Source organism: Ictalurus furcatus, chromosome 4 (genome assembly GCF_023375685.1).
Source record: "Ictalurus furcatus strain D&B chromosome 4, Billie_1.0, whole genome shotgun sequence".
Taxonomy (NCBI): Eukaryota; Metazoa; Chordata; class Actinopteri; order Siluriformes; family Ictaluridae; genus Ictalurus; species Ictalurus furcatus.
This window is the reverse complement of record NC_071258.1, coordinates 15,300,690-15,319,139: the sequence shown is the minus strand read 5'-3', so window position 1 is coordinate 15,319,139 and position 18,450 is coordinate 15,300,690. Positions and strand designations below refer to the sequence as shown.

Here is an 18,450-nt window from a genome sequence, read left to right as displayed (position 1 = left end):
GTGGCTTTATTAGCATGACCGTATATAGTACAATATTTCCAAAGCATTATAAAAATAACAGCACAAATATTGATATTACTACTAATAATAATAACAACAACAACAACAACAGCAACAGCATGAGGTCACTGGAGGTGACGTGGGTTGGTGTAGGAGTTGGGGGGATTTGGTGGAAGTGTTGATGTGACTCATTGTCTCTCAGACAGTAACATTTTGTCATTTTGTGGTGTGTGTGTGTATGTGTGTCCCTTCCCAAGAGTGGTCTGTAGATTTCTGGAGGTGTTATTTCAGTGAAGTGTCTCTCTGCCTCGTGCATTAAGAGCACGTCTCTCCTCTCTGGATAGAGACTCTGTCCAGGCCCTCATAACACTCTCACTTGCAGATTCACATTGCTAGTTTATAAGATATTTGGTTTGACTTACATTACATTTTAAATTACATACCTAAAAAAAAATAAAATTATTTATATATATATATATATATATATATATATATATATATATATATATATATATATGTATATATATAAAAATGGATTTATTTTTTAACCTTTCGATCTTTTGTTAAAAAAAAAATCACAAAAATATTCTGCTCTCATGGACGTCAAACAATTACAAACACAGGTTTATAAAAAAAAAATCTTAAATATAGGTGTGCAGCAATTATTGGCACCCATGAATTCATATGAGAAAAATATATTTAAAGTATATTCCCATTGATATTTTAAAGAAAATTTTGTACACCTGGGTGACTAGGAACACGAAATTGTTCAACCATGACTTACTGTTTCGCAGGGGTATAAATATGAGGTAACACATATGCCAAATTCCCTTAGTCATTCATAATGTGTAAGACCAAGGAATATAGCTGTGATGTGTGGCAAAAGGTTGTTGACCTTCACAAAATGGGAAGTGGCTATAAGAAAATAGTACAAGCATTGAAAAGGCCCCATTTCCACCATCTGGGCAATAATTAAGAAGTTCCAGTCAACTGGAAATGTTATGAATCAACCTGGAATTGGACGTGTGTGTATATTGTCTCAACGCACTGTGAAGAGGATGGTTCACGTGGCCAAAAAATCTCCAAGGATCACAGCTGGAGAATTCCAGAAGTTAGCTGTGTCTTAGGGTCAGGAAGTCTCCAAAACTACAATCCGAAGTCACCGCCATCACCACAATTTTTTACAAGGGTTTCAAGAAAAAAGCCTCTACTCTCATCCAAAAACATACTCAAGCTTCTTCAGTTTGCCTGACACTACTGGAACTTCAAATGGGATCGGGTTCTATGGTCAGATGAAACTAAAATAGAGCTTTTTGGTAATAAACACCAGAGGTGGTTTTGGCGCACACAGAGAGGTAGCCATATGGAAAAGTACCTCATGCCCACGGTTAAATATGGTGGTGGCTCTTTAATGTTTTGGGGCTGTTTTTCTGCCAGGAGACCTGGACATTTTGTTAGGATACATGGCATCATGGACTCCATCAAATATCAAAAGATATTAAATGAAAACCTGACTGTCTCTGCCAGAAAGCTTCAAATGGGCCGTGGCTGGATCTTCCAACAGGACAATGATCTAGGGATGCACCAAAATTTCAGCCACCAAAAATATTCAGCTAAAAATGGCATTTTCAGTTTTTGGCCACTCAGATTTCACTCTCACTCTATTGTTGCATCACAACATTACTAAACCCGCGATTTAAAGAACATTACTTTGACGAGGAGAAAGAGCAGAGTGCACGGGAAATGATAGAAGCAAAGCTAGAGGTGATGAATGAGCTGAAGGATCGACGCGCAGCACAGAGCAAAGTGTGCCAGAGAAACGCGTGAGTACAAGTGATGAAGTGCAAACTCCCTCACTTTCTGACATGTTTGACGAGATTCTACAGGAAAGCGCCTGATACACAGCAGTGCCACAACAAGCACAGCTATGCTATCCATTGCTTGTGCAGATTGCACGCAGGTATTTATCTGCCCCGAGGACCAGCACGGAGAGTGAAAGACTATTCAGTGAAGCACCTCATGTTCTTGATGAGAAGAGGAGCCGTCTCTCCTGCCAGAAAGCTGAGCAACTTTTGTTCTTGAAGGGAAACCTGCCACTTTTGCTTAAATAGAAAGCAGTCCGGTTTGCTCTGTGTATAGCAATTACATTAAAATTCGTGTAGCCCTGCAAAACTTTGCTCTTGACTTGAGGCTACATCTGTTGTTTACAGTTTGAGGTTGGTTTTAGTTCTATTGCTGCTCTTTTGCACTGTTGTTTTGCACAATAATCTTTAATTAATGTGGTTATACATTAACATATACAGAATAGAGACCCAATTAATTACTTGTCTGCTGTTTCTCATATCATATATATAACATATAACATATATATATATATCTTTATGTATACTATGATATGTAAGATATGTATAATGATTATATAGCCAGATTTTATACTGTCTACTCTTTGACCACAGAACAATTGGTCCTGTTGTTTCGGCCCGACAAGACTATGAAAGCACAAGGCTTGGCCAATAGAATTCATCAAGCTAAGCTTCACAACTAACCAGACATGGGGCAGGTTTGTTCAAAAGTATATGCCTTCCTTTATGATTAGCTTCATTTGTGGAACTGAAATCAATGGAAATTAGCTCGGCTTGTTGAAACAAGCCTGGCATATTGACTTAGCTCCAGTCGTGGAATACTCCTAGATCTGAGCTAGGTGTTTTGTGTTACCGGGTTAGTGAGCCTCGGAACCAGGTTTTCAAGGTTTAGCTCTTGGTTTGCAGTGCTTCATTAGCACTCATCCATAAATTGACGGCTTTTTCTTTTTTTTTTTTTTTATGCAGTGGGATATTGGGAATAATGCTGGTCTGCATTCATGGTCGGGGTGTTCATTCAAATTCTCAAAAGGGATCCCATCAAGTATAGCTATGGACTAACTGGACCCCAGACTTCATTTACATACAGTTCAATGGGTTGGTTATATCAAATGTTGCGCACACACACACACACACACACACACACACACCATCATTTGAGACTGTAAATGTTTCTAAAAAATAAACTATATAAATTTGGAAAAAAATGGTGTCAAAGAGACACAGTATACAATTTTTGTTCAGCCACCAGATGGCAGTATTGCATTACCCTAAGATGCATCGCATCCCATCGCCTGGAAAAAGAAATGACCAATAATTGCTGTCTTTTTCTGGCAGTATAATTAAAAGGAAATATCAGAAACTCTGACCTGTCTGTCACACTCGGCCTCTCGCAATCTTCCTCCTCGTCTTCCAAATCTGATGTGTTGAGGAAACTGAAGCTTTCAAGAGCAGTTTCGACCGTCAAGCTCACACTGGAGGCTCGACTTCGACTTCGGCCCTACGCAAACACACACACATAATTCTATCTTTCTATAAACATTTTACCTAACGTATGTCGCTCACCTACGAATAATTAGAGTCAATGGCACAACTGGTATATAATAAATAGCAAAAAACAAAAACACCACCACACACACACACAAATGTTTAGTTGAGCATCTTTACATGACACACCAAAATATTCTCTTGCACTTCTGAAGATTTCTGACCAGTTTGTGAACTGACAAGCGTAACTACATTCTTGTCCAGAGAATGTAGTTACTCGTCCGTCCTAGTCAACAAAAATGTTAATGATTATCATCATGAGTGAAAGATTTTTAGTAGTGTACCACCCTGAATCCAACGCACAAAAACACATTCTCATGTTGTGGGGTGGAAGCAGGAAGGGTGGAAACCTGGTCCCTAGACTAGAGTTCAAAATTACTTTCACATCCTCTTTCATCTTTCTTCTCTGTAGAACACACTGGCGTCAGTGATCACACAGATGGCAGCAGATAGTAATCTTAGAGAAACACTAGAAATTTCATTTGAGACCAAAATGGAAACACGCAAACACACACAACATCGCAGACACTTGCTTTGATAAAAAAATAAAAAATAAATAAATAAATAAATAAATAAAATGAAGCACAGAACTAATACTAACTATAATGTGTGTGAGAAATGGTTTGGCCTTAGCATTATAGAGATTCATAAAATGATTATACATCTTTAAAAACCTGCAAAATTATGGGCACCAGCATGAAGGACCTTATCAGGCTTAAATGCTCATCTTGGGTACGCGTGTCATCCTGTGAACATATTGTGGATGGGAGTTAATCCATCATAGGACACCATACACACGCACATTCACACAGCCATTCACACCTAGGGGCAATATCGCGTATCCAAGTGCCATGTTTTATTGGTGGGACGAAACTGAAAATCAACATACACATGCGGAGAGCATGCGAAACTGCACAGGCAGTAACCTGAGCTTTAACATATATATTTTTGACATTAACAATATTCAGGAATATTCACAAAGTAAGAATATGCACACGTGTAGCATGCTGTTAACTCACAGTAAGTGCCTCCTCCAGCAGGCGGAGCTCTTGCTCCAGCACCTGCAGCTCTGGAAACTGACCCCTGTAGTCATCCAGAGAAGAAAGAAGAGCGCTGAGGGCCTCGTCCAGGCCGCTGTCTTTTGCCACAGTATCTTCCATCTTTCCACTACCTCCTGGCCAAGAATCTACTTCAGTCCCAGGCTTCACAGCCTGTACAGATACAGTGTGAGTCTTGGGAAGGTCCTGTGGGTCCTGGGTCTGTTTTAGGTCACCAGTTCTGGGGGTTAGAGCATTACTATGCTGCACTGAGGCCTCATTATCAACAGAGGCACAGTTAGAGTCCTCCTCACTATTGGTGCAGGAATCAGATTGGGGATGTTTTGTAGGCTCTTCACATTTAACAGCTGAATCAGAGTCCTCCTGTGCTATAGGGGCTATGGTGTCAGAGCTGGACGATGACAGAGTGACTAGATCAACAACGTGTTGGTCAACTTGTGGCTCGGGAATGACTGAGCATGGCTCAGCCCTCAGGGCCACATCCACAACTACACTGGGCTCCAGTGATTCCCCGACAGACCTCTCATTCAAGGCAGCATCCACACTGCTCTCACTGATATGACTCAGGGAACGAGAGAAACGGGTATGGCCATTGGGCACAGCTTGTGTCCCAGCAGCCTCCGTGGTGACTGTCATTGGAGTTGATTGGAGTTCCTCATCTTGCTCCTCCTCCTCCTCCTCTTTCTGATTGGCCAGCCGGGTGGGAGTGGAGGTGGACGATTGGCGGGGGGCGAAGGAGATGTCAATGGCAGGAGCAGCGGTCTGCACCTCAGGCTGCACCAGATTCTTCTGGGCATGTCGAAGACCCTGGGACAGCTGAGGGCTTGATGAATCGTCTGAGGATTCAGAAGAGTTCGACCACGCTGTACCGTTCTCCAACTCCTCCTGCCGCCTCAACATGTTCTACACAGAGGGAACAGGACAGTGAGAAAATGACAAAGGGAAAAGAATGATACAGTAAATATAAAAGGAAATGTGTGTGTTTTTTAACCTAACCTCTACCTTATGCATCTGTATCGTGTTTGTGATTAGCACATCGTAGCTGTATGATGAAACATTGTTTCATTCTTTATTCAAGGCTATTAGTAAGTTAAGCTCTGAAAAATTCATCATTTAGAAAGTCCTATCAGAGATGGGATGACTTAATAATGAGGAATTTTTAAGTAATGTAAACGTAAAAACGTTTTACTGCATTGCTCCAGTATTCAAAATTTGGATAATACCACATAAAAACAGCTTTGCTATAAATTTTCTAAAAATAAATAAATAAATAAATAATTTAATTAATTAATTAAAAATTGCACCCATATGGTATTTGAATGGGGGGAAAAATAAATAAAAAATTTTTTTTTAATTGACACAAATTCAGGAAATTAAAAACCAAAAATGGGTGTATACCCAAAAAGACAACAATCAACAGAAAAGTATTTAGAAAAGATTTTTTTTCACCATGATCCTCTCAGCCTCCAGAACTGATCTTAAGAAAGCAGTGTGTGATATCCGTCACAGTTACAAAAGATACATCAGGAAGCTGGACTACTGCTGATGGTGGGATACCTTTCAATATAATTTATTAAGTTTTTTACTACATTTATCTAACCATTCGCTAGTATTCATTTTTGTTATTTGTGATAATGAAGGAACATCTTGTTGGTTGAAATAAAAGTACTCATACTTTTACATTTGACTCTACATTATTCTATCATTTAATCATTTCAAATTTATAAGGAGTAATCACAAATGCACTACAGAGTGGGGATGGGCGACATCTCATGGTTTGCGATATACTGGTAAAAATTCTCCCCACAATAATAACGATAAAGCCAAGTTGATGACGTATTTCTGTGTGCGACCCATTCGCAGCTCACATGCAGAGTGAAAACGAGTACAGTGGAAGGCGGACGTGAAGCTGAGGAGTTCATCGCTAAACGAGGAGCTACCTCTACATTCTGGAACTGATTTTATTACAGAAAATCAGTTTTACTTTTAGATCAACGTTTTTGTTTCTGAGGCTCTCAAGACTGCATGCAGCTGTCACTTGTAGCCAAAAACAGTGGTGCATGGTACTATATTTATATCATCACTGATATTGATATGGCAATAAATACCAGAAAATATTGTGATCTTGTTTTAAGTCCATATCACTCATCCCTACTGCAGATGCTGTGGATTGAGATTCGATACAACTACACAGGAGCATTCCTTTAATGAATGCTCTCTTCCAAGTGCTTTCATGTAACAGGAATAGAAATTAGAAGGAAAGAAAAACAACAAAAAAAAAAAGTATATGAGGGAAAAGTATAACAGTAATTATGTGCTTTAGATGGATGCTGTCACCTCTAATTAATTTCACATTACTGGAATGAGTAGAGAGGCAAAGGAAGAAAGAAAAATAAAGAGTAAATGTGCGATTGAGTCATAGGGGAGCACAGCCTCTGCTGTCAGGCATTAGTGTGATCATTCTCCCAGTACTCCATTCGGAATGACTGGAGATTGGCATCAAGCCCAGACACCTAACATCCTGCCTCTAATTAACTTCTGCTGCAGCCACTCTGTCACCCCACAAAATAAAAGAATGGCAATCACTGGATGCAATTATAGATATTGTGTGTGTGTGTGTGTGTTTGCTAAGGAGTTCTAGTTTACTGAACTACAACCAACCTACAACTACACAGATCTACAAAGCTTCAACGAATGCACACAACATCGCCTTCTTGAGTACCAAGAGATTCCAAACTGCCACCACCTGGAGAACCCACCAAAGTGACAGATCTAAAGCTACACAGAACTACAAAGATGCACTAGTTAGTAACTAGAAGCACTTGCATCTACAACAATATACCATTGTTAGCCAACAGGCGCTACCTATTGCAAACCTACTGCACCAACGCTATGTCCATATTAATCTGAAAATGCATCTTTTTCTCTATGTTTTGGCCATCCACCCACACCAAGACAGCATTTTTGTCCAAGGAAAACGAGCTTTTTGAAAACGCTCTCCCAAGTGGATCAATTTGAAAAAGCTAGTTTTCATGTGGCCTGAGAAAACAATTACGTAGTTTTAGTCATGTGACGCAGTCATGTGACCCATCGAACTCAAAACAAACACGATGGTGGAAGATGTTGTACTGCAGTTGTGCCTGACGTCCAGTTTGATAGCTTTGTTAAAGATTAATGTCACTTTGTACAACTCTATTTTCAAATAAATGCCTGATGGAAGTGACAACCGCCAAAGCGGATGCACAGTATAGGGATGTAAGCAGTTTCAGTTTCAGTTTCACTGTGGACGAGCAATTTTTGGAAAACCTTTTTCGGCGTGGACGAGCAATTTTTGGAAAGCGTTTTAAAACACTGGTGTAGACGGAGAGCGGTTTAAAACAAAAATGCAGATCTATCCAGATTAACATGGACGTAGCCTAGGTCTACTGGCTAATTGCTGCTAGGCTCTAGCAGCACTTACGTGGGTGTGCAAGCGAGACAGTCCAAAGCTGATGGAGGAGACATCGCCACAGCTATGCGTCTGAGACAGTTTCTCGGCCAGTGCGTCCCGGAACACGTCCAGGAGGGACCAGCACTGCTTGGGTGGCAAACTCCGTGGGGCGGACTGCATCGTAGCATGATGGAAACAAACTAAGAATTGGATTCGCTAGGAATCCATGACTACTCTCAACAGTAAACTTACCTAGATGTGGGCAAACGTATTACAAAACTGAGAATTTCAGATTTCAACATCAATAGAGTGCTAAAACAGAGCTAGGGATGACAATAACAACGTGTTACCAAGAACGAAGCCCATAATGCGCAGCTTTATGGACACTAAGATAGAACTGATGGATTCCTTTGTAGTCTGACTCATGATTATGTTAGAAAACAGCCTTGACCATTAGATCTACTCATAAATTGGATGCATCACATTAAAGAAATTTTGTTAAAGACATTAAATATAAAATGGCACAGAGAAATGCGAAGGAATGCATATACAGATGAACATGTACAGACGCTCAGTTGGTATGAGGAGCCAGACACTCACATAGAATGCCTGTTCTCGAAGAGATGGCGTGTCTGGAGGACTATAGGTGGAGAATCGTTTATTCACTGTAGGAGGCTTGGTCACTGTGCTGGCTGTGGAGGCCTGGTCGTCTTTGTCGAATGGACTGTAATAAACAGAGGGGGAAAAAAACATTTAGCCAAAAACAGAATTGATTTTGTAAAATCAAGGTTTCACCAAAGAGTGTTAGGATTCAACTGTTTTAAATGATGAACCATCCATTACAACCTTGTTCCAAATTGTGCTTTTGAATATGAGAAGAAAAAAAAAAAAAAACTCAGACACTTCACTTGGATATTTATGGTTTAGACACATTCTCACACATTCACCGATCTGTCCTATTACATGTTCGATACATTTTTTTTTTATCTTGGATGAAAAGTCTGATTTAGAGAACATTTTAAATAATAAAAACATCCTTTACTTCCTTGTTACAAATTTTACCTTGAATACAATAAAAACCTCAGACACTTCAACTAAGGTTTAGATGAATTTTATAGTTTAGATGTGGTTTTGGTTGAATTTTCAAATTAAATGGACAATTTGTACAATGAATTAAAGTTGAAGGTTTTTGGCTCTGCACATCTTTTTTGTTTTATTAGTCACATTTATTTTATTTATTTTTGCAAGAACTCCTATGACAACACTAAGTATACCTACTTCCATGTAACTTCCAGGCTCAGTTTGATGGTTCCCAAGTCATTGATGTCCACAGCCACAGTCTGTGGCAGGGCAGCAAACAGGTCTTTGGTCTCACATGAGACATTTCCCACCACCACGTGATTGGCCAGACTTTTCAGCTCAGTCACCTGGGCAAGCAAATGTGTGTTATTCAGTTTTTATCTACTGGGGACACAAATCCTATTATCACACAAACAGACTGGGTAACTGGATACACTGCACAGACTGCCCAAAGCTACCACCATTTAGAGATGGCATCATCATCAGACATCTAATGATTTAGAGTTTCAGATGAACTTTGCAACAAAAAAGACCTGATTTGAGTTTCAGAAGACTATTTTACAGTCTCGCAGTGTTTACTAAATACTCAGCGCACACTATATAAAAAGTCAGTGCAAATGCACCATGTACCTCCATGTTCATGTTATAATAAACAATGCCATGGTAACTTTTCTATTGTAATGGGAGTGGTCTCTTCCCGGATGACAACGTCCACCATTAACAAGACACGGGGGCTCATAGTGGGAGATTTTGGTCCAGTGTGTTAGACAGTGCTGTCCACCACCATCATCAAAACACTAATTTAGGGAATCTGTTGAAAGGATGTTCATCACTCTAGTATAGTTCCAGACACTTCATAATGTTTTTTTAATCCCCCATCTGCGTATAAATAGTACACAGTGGATGTACATATCTGTATATCTGTTCATATAGTACAATACTAGGGCTGCAACAACTAATCGATAGTAATTGATAATTAAAAATTACTGACTGCGGATACCCCCGTCAGTGACGTGACTTCATAACGGTGAATAACGCATTTCTATGAATAAAACCCATCTGAAAAACAGCGGCGGTCACAGAGTGAGCTGCTGAGGGCAAAGTGTACGATCCAGGTTGTCCAAAACATGAGAAGGTTTTATATTAAGCGCTTCAAACAAACTCATAAGTGTATTAACGTGGCTGGTCGTGTCAGATGCGTGTGCTGTTTAATGTGTTCCAGACGTGTTTTCTTCAGCGCAGAAATGACATTTATACATTTATATCCTTATCTGTAAATGTTAGAAATTCACACCAGTATTTCTGTTTTACATAAAGTCTCGTGCAGACAGCGAGTGAGTCTCCATTAAACTTCACTGAACGAGCGTGAGTCCACGCATGCGCGTCAAATCAAACAGCGCACAATAGAAAGGAAACGCAATAACTCTGACTAAAACATTCATTTTGATCAAATATGTTTGATGCTCTATTTATCTATATTTAGAAACAAAAGTAATTGAGCTTTTATGAGAGCAGTAACTGTAATGGGGTTATATAACAATTGTATAAGAATGTAAGAATTGTTGTACAGTTACAGAATAACGTAACGTTACTGTGTTCAGACGAGTGAACGTGTGTGTTACTGCAGAACATTCAACCTCTTACCACTTAAAACTTAGTTTGTGCTTTTGTTTAGCATTTTTTATGTAGTGATTCAACAATCAGTTTTGTTTTTTTTTCCAAAATATAAAATGTTAATATTGTAAAAAATTCTTTGCAATGTATAGCATAACCCACATAGATGCATTTAATACCTTTTTTTTTTAAAACACAGAAAAACAAATTGGACTTGTAATCCAACTAATCGAAGAAATACTTGACAGATTAATTGATTATCAAAATAATCGGTAATTGCAGCCCTATACAATACTAAATGGTAAATTTGTGTACATCATTGTAAAAATGTCCTGAACTGAATTGCCCCAATTGGTGTATGATGTTCTCAATACCAAATGGAAATAAATCCAGTTTGGGTTTTAAAGGGAGCAACCTCTCCCACCTGGGGCACACGATGCTACTCAGTGCTCATCAGTTCAAATCCCAAGCAATCATCTCTCCCTCTCCCTCTTATTCTCTCTCTTCTTCTTTTTCACTGCCCCAGGTAGGACTGGGCTATAGAACAATATGATTATTGATATTATGATGCATTAAAATAATGATTTACATTTCTCAGAACCCTAGGCATCATCAGATTTCTTTCACACCTGAATTAAATGGCAACAATACATGTTTGGTAGCATGCAGAGACGGTATCGTGGTTTTGTCGGATGATTTGGACTGCATCCAAGTTTGAATGTGGTGTTCGAATGTGCTCAAATGAACTGGACTAAGGAGGCAGAAACAACAGATTCAAACAGAGCAGCTGCGAAAGTGCCCTTATGCGCTCCTCTAGAGTCCTGTTGGATGAGACACTTGGGCCAGTCTAGAAATGGCTTGAATAAACATCTCTGCATTTTTTTCATTCCTCCTCTACAGCTTTGAATATCCCTTCTGCAAAGCCATCCACTTCCTATCCATTACAGATTGCTCTTTTTCTTATACCACCCCCATGTCTCTCTCTCTGGGGGAACTTTCTCCCCCATCTCTCTCTCTCTGGGGGAACTTTCTCCCCCATCTCTGTCTCTCTCTCGCTCTCTCTGGGAACTTTGAGCTCCTTTCCTGTGTGGGTCATGCAACCACTGAAGAAGAAAAACAAGTGAAAGTCCAGCTGCTCACACTGGGTTGCTACAACATTTTACAGACAGATGCGACTCTGCAGTGTGTGCAAGAGTGTGTGTGAGTGGGAAAACAGGAGAAAAGAGAGCATGGGAGTGTGCGAGAGAAAGAGAGAGAGAGAGAGAGAGAGAGAGAGAGACTGATACTACAGTGATACCCTATCAGGATAATCTACAAAAGTGATTGGATTAAATACATTTCCTATGTAATTCAAACTATTTACCTGTTCTCTAAGAAAATCATTCTCATTACTTTTAAAATGATTTTAATCACGTGAATGCATTAACATTTGGATGGAAAGGAAAGTACAAGAGCAATTAGAAGGAACAAAGAGTTAGAACACATTCACCATCAACATGCAGCATTCTTAAGTAAATAGTTTGGTTTCGCTGTGAACAATGACCAATAATTTATAATAATCTTTTGCCCGCTCAGATAAAAAACATGCCTATACAGTACACTGCTGATCAATTGAGGTCAACTGAGCTAATCATCTTATGAATAGCACCCTAACTATTTTCCGTTGAATGCCAGTCAGGTAAACAATGCCACAATATGATTATAATCATAATATCTATAGGCAGAAATCAGGAGGATGAAACTTACTTAGTTGGCTTGATCTGTATTCACAGAAGAAGTGTATCATTTAGTCACTGGATGCCATTCCCAAATATTCCTACTCAACTAATACTTTCGAGCACTCTGATTGGTTGGGGAAAAAAATTATATGCTGCAATATACTGCTGACCCATACTGTACATCATTTGATGATGTCACTGTAGCTCTAATTAGCAGCAACAAATGAAAAGTGGATCGTAAACAAACCCATCCTGACACAAAGTAGCACAATGCCATGACAAATGTTCACCACTAGTGGGGGGGGGGCAAGAAAAAAAAGTTTAGCTTTCTCTGTGGGGAGGTTTTGCAATGCCCATCTCAGTCTCAGAATTGTAACCCTGTGGTCGATGAAGCAATCATTTCCCTATGAAGATAACTTTGATTTGACGCCTTTTCCTCAATTCACTCAAATTCGCAACCAGTAAGACGAGCCCTCATACTGTATGTGATGTCTTCTCCGAAGGACGACGAAAGCCAGAATGTTTTTTAGGTAAATGCTGGATTTAGAAACATTCAAAATGGGCTTGCCTTTTGAACGATGTACGCTTTCAAATGCGTCTTGATGACTTAGCACCACTTTAGTCTCACGTTAAAAACGCCCAGTTACTCAGTTCCAGTGCACCTACCTTAGCGGTGAGCACCGCACAACAAGCTGATCATCTAAATGCACCCTAATGAAAACCTTTTTTAAAAAATGCCTCTTCCTGTAATGTCTAATATGTTTGGATACATGTAGAGGAACTTGACATTCTTCATGCAGCAGTATCCAGGAAGAGTCTCAGTGGTGTTCCTTCCACCAGAAGAGGCTTCACAAATTTTTACAGATAATTTTTTTCACCTATGTTCTGCCAGAAATATCTCACACATTGTTCATTGTCCCCATATGTTTAAGCGCAAAATATCATTCACTGCATGTCTCATTATTTAAATGCGCTATGCATTTTTTACTCTAAATTGTGTGTGCCAGTGAGGTGGAATGTTGAACGCATAAAGACAGATTGTACCTTTATTGAAAGGAACTCTGTGATAAGGGGAAGGAAGACCATTTCCTCACTGTCCCACACTTGCTTTCCGTTGATCTCAATCCGACCCCGCAACTTCCAGCGCTGTCGGCCGTATCTCATAAAGATCTGTGTGGGACGGACACAAATGATAACCCGTCTTTACACATACATATATATGTATATATAAGCTGATATGCCTTGAAAAACCACAGTGTATAGAAAGAACAAAATAAAAAAAAAAAACAAACAGTGCTGAGGACTGATGAGTCTGTCTGATCTCTTCATCATAAGTCTGTGAGTATGTGTGGGAATGTCATCTTTTACCCACTGCCAGATGGACAGAGAAGTCTCACCTCTTCAAATAACAACCTGCCACCTCTGTCTTCAATCACTCCATCTGTCCGAGTCTCTCTATTCTTCCTCCCTCTCCCCCGGCTCACATGCTGTCACACTAAACAGACTGCCGTGCTGATTCACTCAGTCGATGAGCTCATCAATCAAGGTTTCTCAATTCCGAACCATGTGCGTTTTAAATCACACAGAGGTAGACACTGATGTGGCAGCACATTTCCTTCTTCAATTTGCCTCAACCTCCAGAAATAAAAGCCTCTTCAGGCCAAACACAAAGAAGCAGCCCATTGAGATCATGCATACATTACTATTTCTTGCTCTCTCGCTCTCTCTCCCTCTCTATATCTCTTTACCTCTCACCAGTCCAAGCACAAGACAGACAATAAGGTGTATAGTACGAGAAGAGACAGAGCAAAGAGACCATAAAACGAGAATATAATGGGAAAAAACAACAACAGAGAGAAAAGAAGGAAAGAGTAAGAAAGAAACGAAAGCTAACCTCATACTGGTCTCCAGCACAGAGGCGTGCAAAGCCAGCCAGACCTGCAACAGAGGCAAACTGAATGCATACCTTCACCTTAATAAACATCACGTAGCTAATGAACGTGTTGCTTAAATGCACAAATTTAGGATACAATTTTTTTCACAAAAACAAACAAACAAAAAAAAAATTCGTCAAATGACTCATTAAGCAATAGTTACACAGTCTATGAACCAGTCCCTTCAGGATTCAGTCCCTCCAGTCTGATCGCAGGAATTAACTCTAAAATCAAGCAAACTCCGTAATATTCAGAGGAGCTTGGAATTTTTCAAAATTACCGCAGATTTTCCAATTTGGGCCTAGACGCGTCATATGACGACATCACGACACAAAAAGTCAAAGTCCTCTTCAATTCACGTGCATCGAACATGAGTACAGCTAAAAAGGTCTCATTTACCAACAAACGTCACTGTGACAGACCGTGCAAAACTACTGCAATTATAATTTCACCAATTCAAGCAGTTTTCCACAAAAAAAAAAGAAATAATAAAAAAAAAGCACAAAAAAACCTCAGCAAACTGCATGGCAAATTTAGAAAAAAATCGCAGAAAAAATTAAGCATTTTTGACCGCAACAATCACAAAAAAAAAACACACAACAACAACAAAAAAAAAAATCCCACTTCTGTACGGACTGATAAGAAAAAGGGTAGTTATTGTCATGCCATACCTTTCATTCTGACGTGGAACTCTCCGAGCTGGTTTTCAATCTCACTCTCCAGCATGCACATGTTCTGTACAGGCACATTTATAAACATAGAGTTCAAGAGTTTAAAAAAAAAACAAAAAACAAAACATGTCAAGACAGAGATGCAATGAGGCAGAAAAAAAGTGAGAAAACAGGAGACAAACAAAAGGAGGTTTAAAAAAAAACAAAAAACAAGTTTTCTATCTGCTCCTGTCTGGAAAAATCAGGGATTTCCCCCCCATTCAAAATTGGAAATAAACAAAAGGTTTTAGAATTTTTAAATATTTAAAACAAAGAAAGTAAACGTTCAATATTTAGAGTCTTGAATATTAAATATGCAAGATTCTGCACTATTTCTAGGTCCCTATTTAAATGTAAGCAAGTGTCTAATGTACTCTAGTGAAGCATGTGTTCAGATGACACGCTGATGGATTTGATCTAAAATAGATCAGAAGGTTTTGCACACACTCGTGGAGTCCATGCCAGCTCGAGTGCACACGGTCATTAAAGCGAAAAGGAGACGTACCAAATACTAAGAAACTAAGAAAGGTTCTACTTGTCAAGTTGTTGTCAATAATATAATTTGTAATGAAAATTGTTGTATTGAAGTTAAAAAGAATGCAAAATAGAAGCATTTTCACTAGTGTTCTCAGACCTTTGGACCCCACTGTACATGCATTGGTATATCAGGTCCTCCTACTGTCATGGTCTTAACTGAGGACACTGAGTTTTACATGTTTTTTTTTTTTATTTTATTTTATTCAATATGGAAACAGCGATGTCCTGATAATGTGGTGGAAAAGTGTAGCCTACAATGTGGGAAAACATGCATTCCAAGACTACCTGATCAACAGTTGTGATTAGTTCTCTACTGACCTCAGTACAGTTGAGGAGTACACTTCTGTCATTATGAGAGATGCCATGAGTTCCCTGATATCTGATAGGCTCAATACACCATCAAGGCACCACTGACCAGATATTATTTGGGATCACTATCAGCACAGCAGTGACATGGACACGGTGTGTGTGTGTGTGTGGTGCAGGTAAGAGTGTATTAGGTACAGCTGTGTTGGCAGGCTTTTTAAAAAACCGCTGCTAGGCTGAGAAACAGAAATACAAAACTAAAAATATCCAGAGAATATCTAGAGGATGATTAATACACACTGTGCATGGAAAAAATAAGGTATAGCCTCTAACTGCAGGTCTACATAGTGATCCAACAGGGCAGTTTTACTACTGTGCTAAGGACAGTCTACCACCCAAATAACATTTGGTCAGAAGTGGACTAACAGTGGTCCCTTTTCACTTACGGATGCGGCACATAGCTACAGGCAAAGCTACAGTGAGTAATTGTGTACCTACAATACGCACTATGTTCAATTCTATTCCGTTTGAAACTCATGTCGTCATTACGTTGTTATCAGATATTAAGCACGAGGTAGATTTTAGATTCTAACCAAGCCACAGCTAAACCAGAATACAGCCGACAGTATCCTCGACATCGCGTTACTAAAGACAGAATTTCACTCCGTCTCGAGCACCGTATACGTACGTGTATGCCACTCACCTCTGTGTATTCTTTGAAGCCCTTGTTGGCCTCCGACAGACTCTCTCTGGCTTCTCGGCTACCTGGTGAAGCAGTGTACGCCTTTACCATCTTATTGGCTCCATCCCGCAGTCTTCGCTGCATACAATACGCTTCGTACAGCTCGTCAATCTGCACACATCCAAACACAAGGAATACAGACTGGCATCAGGAGTTGTATGTGTGGATTTACACAGCCTTACAGACTGAACTATATAATCAATTCTGCTTCACACACAAAATAAAGAAATAACTACATTTCAGTTACAATACAGATGGTGATTAACCTGATTAAAGTGCAAAAATATGCACAAATCCTTTCTCAGTCTCTCTCAAACACAAATACATCCCGTATTTACTTTCTTTAGGCCTTTATTACATTATCAATTGTATTATCCCTGACATGCATAGTTAATCCTTTATTGATCTGTCTGCAGTGCATTTGGCAAACCTACACCACAATCCAGTACATCATATATTCTAGTCAGCACACACCTCATATCACCGATGTACTAATCCCGTTACTAGCACTAACTCTCTGGATGCACTTTATAGGTCAGGCATGAAGTGTGTGTTTATCAAAATAGCACGTCCTAGTAAGATTACTTCATTCCCTAACAGCACTAAGAGTCTAAGTCTTATCTTTCAAGTCACTGGTTTTACGCAGAACAGTGGCATTTACAGTTCATGGCACACCATTATAAATAAATAAGGAAACAGAAATGCATGGGTGTTTCAAGTCACATAGAGCCTTCATCAGGGGGCAGTTTTTATATCAGAGAGTGAGGCAGCAACCGTTCAGTCTCCTCTTCATTTAGGACAGTAAATATCACACACACACACACACACACACACACACACACACACACACACACACACACACACACACACACACACACACACACACACACACACACACACACACACACACACACACACACACACACACACACACACACACACACACACACACACACACACACACACACACACACACACACCACTATCCTTGTGATAATTATTAACATAGCTATACTAAATCTAACCCAAACCTTAGTAAACAAAAGGAAAGCGTTTGTCTCTTAGATTTTTAATACAAATTTTAAACGTTTTTATATCAAAAGCAGTTTTGATACAAAAACAAATGCAGTTTTCAAAACTGTCAAATATTTTTGTGGGGACATTTGGTCCCAACTAAGATATAAAAGATGCGTAGACAACATGAGTTATGTTGTAATAAATATATTACTTCTGGGTGCAGAACACCAGCTGCCCTATAACTGTAGAACGATATCCCCAAATTATTTAACCAAGGTATTTCTCAGGAACGTGATCTTTAGCTCTTCTAAATATTCGCAGTTTGAGAAACTAGAGACTTCTAATGCCATTTTTGTTTTTAACTTCTCTACAAGCACAGACATTTTCCCATGCTGATAACTTCAGAAATAGCTGTACGTGTCCAGCATTTACCTAAAGTTTTTTAAACTTAAAAGTTTTTAAACAAAAAAACCAACAACATTATTGAATTGCTTGTATTTTTGTTTCGTAGATTTATGATAGAGATTTGGAAGGTTGCCAAACCTGTTGGTTGTGCAAGAGAGAGCTGGCAGCAGAAAAAAAGTTAACTTTAAATAAAGTAAAACACTAATTTAGTTCACTGGATGTTTTATGAAATTTTAACTGAACCTACTAAGATACTACGGTTATGAACTTGATACATGAGCCCTTACAGCCCCAAACAGCATTTCAACACATTACAAAAAATGTTTTGGTTGAGTCTCTGATTTGGTCTATTACAGTAACTAAGATAATATTAACAGTACACCTACCCCTTTACCCTTACCCCTAAAGCTGCCTTTGTATCTAAAGCACACCTTTTTCGTTAGGACAAGACAAATAATCAAACCAAACCCTAAAAAAGATCATATGTCATTA

The 18,450-nt window shown here is 39.2% G+C and overlaps 1 protein-coding gene across 3 annotated transcripts in view; it reads right to left on the bottom strand.

Annotated features, from left to right (window-relative positions):
• ripor1 (RHO family interacting cell polarization regulator 1) overlaps positions 1 to 18,450 on the bottom strand; it is a 92,596-nt gene that overhangs the window by 7,665 nt on the left and 66,481 nt on the right. For all 3 annotated transcript variants that reach the window (XM_053623170.1, XM_053623171.1, XM_053623169.1), the window contains exons 7-14: positions 16,498 to 16,647; positions 14,913 to 14,976; positions 14,202 to 14,245; positions 13,352 to 13,477; positions 9,174 to 9,322; positions 8,496 to 8,619; positions 4,427 to 5,368; positions 3,230 to 3,360 (exon numbers count right to left, since the gene is read on the bottom strand). In XM_053623170.1, the coding sequence (XP_053479145.1) occupies positions 3,230 to 3,360; positions 4,427 to 5,368; positions 8,496 to 8,619; positions 9,174 to 9,322; positions 13,352 to 13,477; positions 14,202 to 14,245; positions 14,913 to 14,976; positions 16,498 to 16,647 (1,730 nt within the window). The remainder of the gene's footprint in view (positions 1 to 3,229; positions 3,361 to 4,426; positions 5,369 to 8,495; positions 8,620 to 9,173; positions 9,323 to 13,351; positions 13,478 to 14,201; positions 14,246 to 14,912; positions 14,977 to 16,497; positions 16,648 to 18,450) is intronic.